This window comes from Eimeria mitis, genomic scaffold (genome assembly GCF_000499745.2).
Source record: "Eimeria mitis Houghton genomic scaffold, Emh_scaff2725, whole genome shotgun sequence".
NCBI lineage: Eukaryota > Apicomplexa > Conoidasida > Eucoccidiorida > Eimeriidae > Eimeria > Eimeria mitis.
Genome location: NW_013571071.1, coordinates 4,952 through 5,301, shown reverse-complemented (window position 1 = coordinate 5,301; position 350 = coordinate 4,952). Strand labels below are relative to the sequence as shown.

At 57.7% G+C, this 350-nt stretch overlaps 1 protein-coding gene across 1 annotated transcript in view; it reads right to left on the bottom strand.

The window, feature by feature from the left end:
• Positions 1 to 350, bottom strand: part of EMH_0057820 (uncharacterized protein) — a gene marked incomplete at both ends in the record, with an annotated part of 3,546 nt that overhangs the window by 2,190 nt on the left and 1,006 nt on the right. The window contains 1 exon segment of the mRNA XM_013497516.1: positions 335 to 350. Coding sequence (XP_013352970.1) covers positions 335 to 350 — 16 coding nt within the window.

The following is a 350-nucleotide window of genomic DNA, read 5'->3' as shown; positions in this document are numbered from 1 at the left end:
CCCCAGAAACCTTCAGGCTGCAGCTCAGGCGCTGAAAGACTAAAACTGCGGAGGAAGGTGCTGCTGCTGCAGTTGCTGCTGCCGCTGCTGCTGCTGCTGAATGTGACGCAGCTGTGTGCCTCTGTGCCTGCAGGCAAGCCAGCAGATGCAGCAGCAGCAGCAGCAGCACCAGCAGCAGCAGCAACAGCACGTCCCGAGGTATTGAGCAGCGAGAGATTCGCGTGCTGCTTATGCTGCTGCTGCTGTAGCAGTTGCTGCTGCTGCTGCTGCTCCCTTGAGGCAGCAGCAAATAAAAAGCAATTTGGGGTTATAGGCTGCTGCAGTGTACGTACACCTCTGCGGTACCCTTT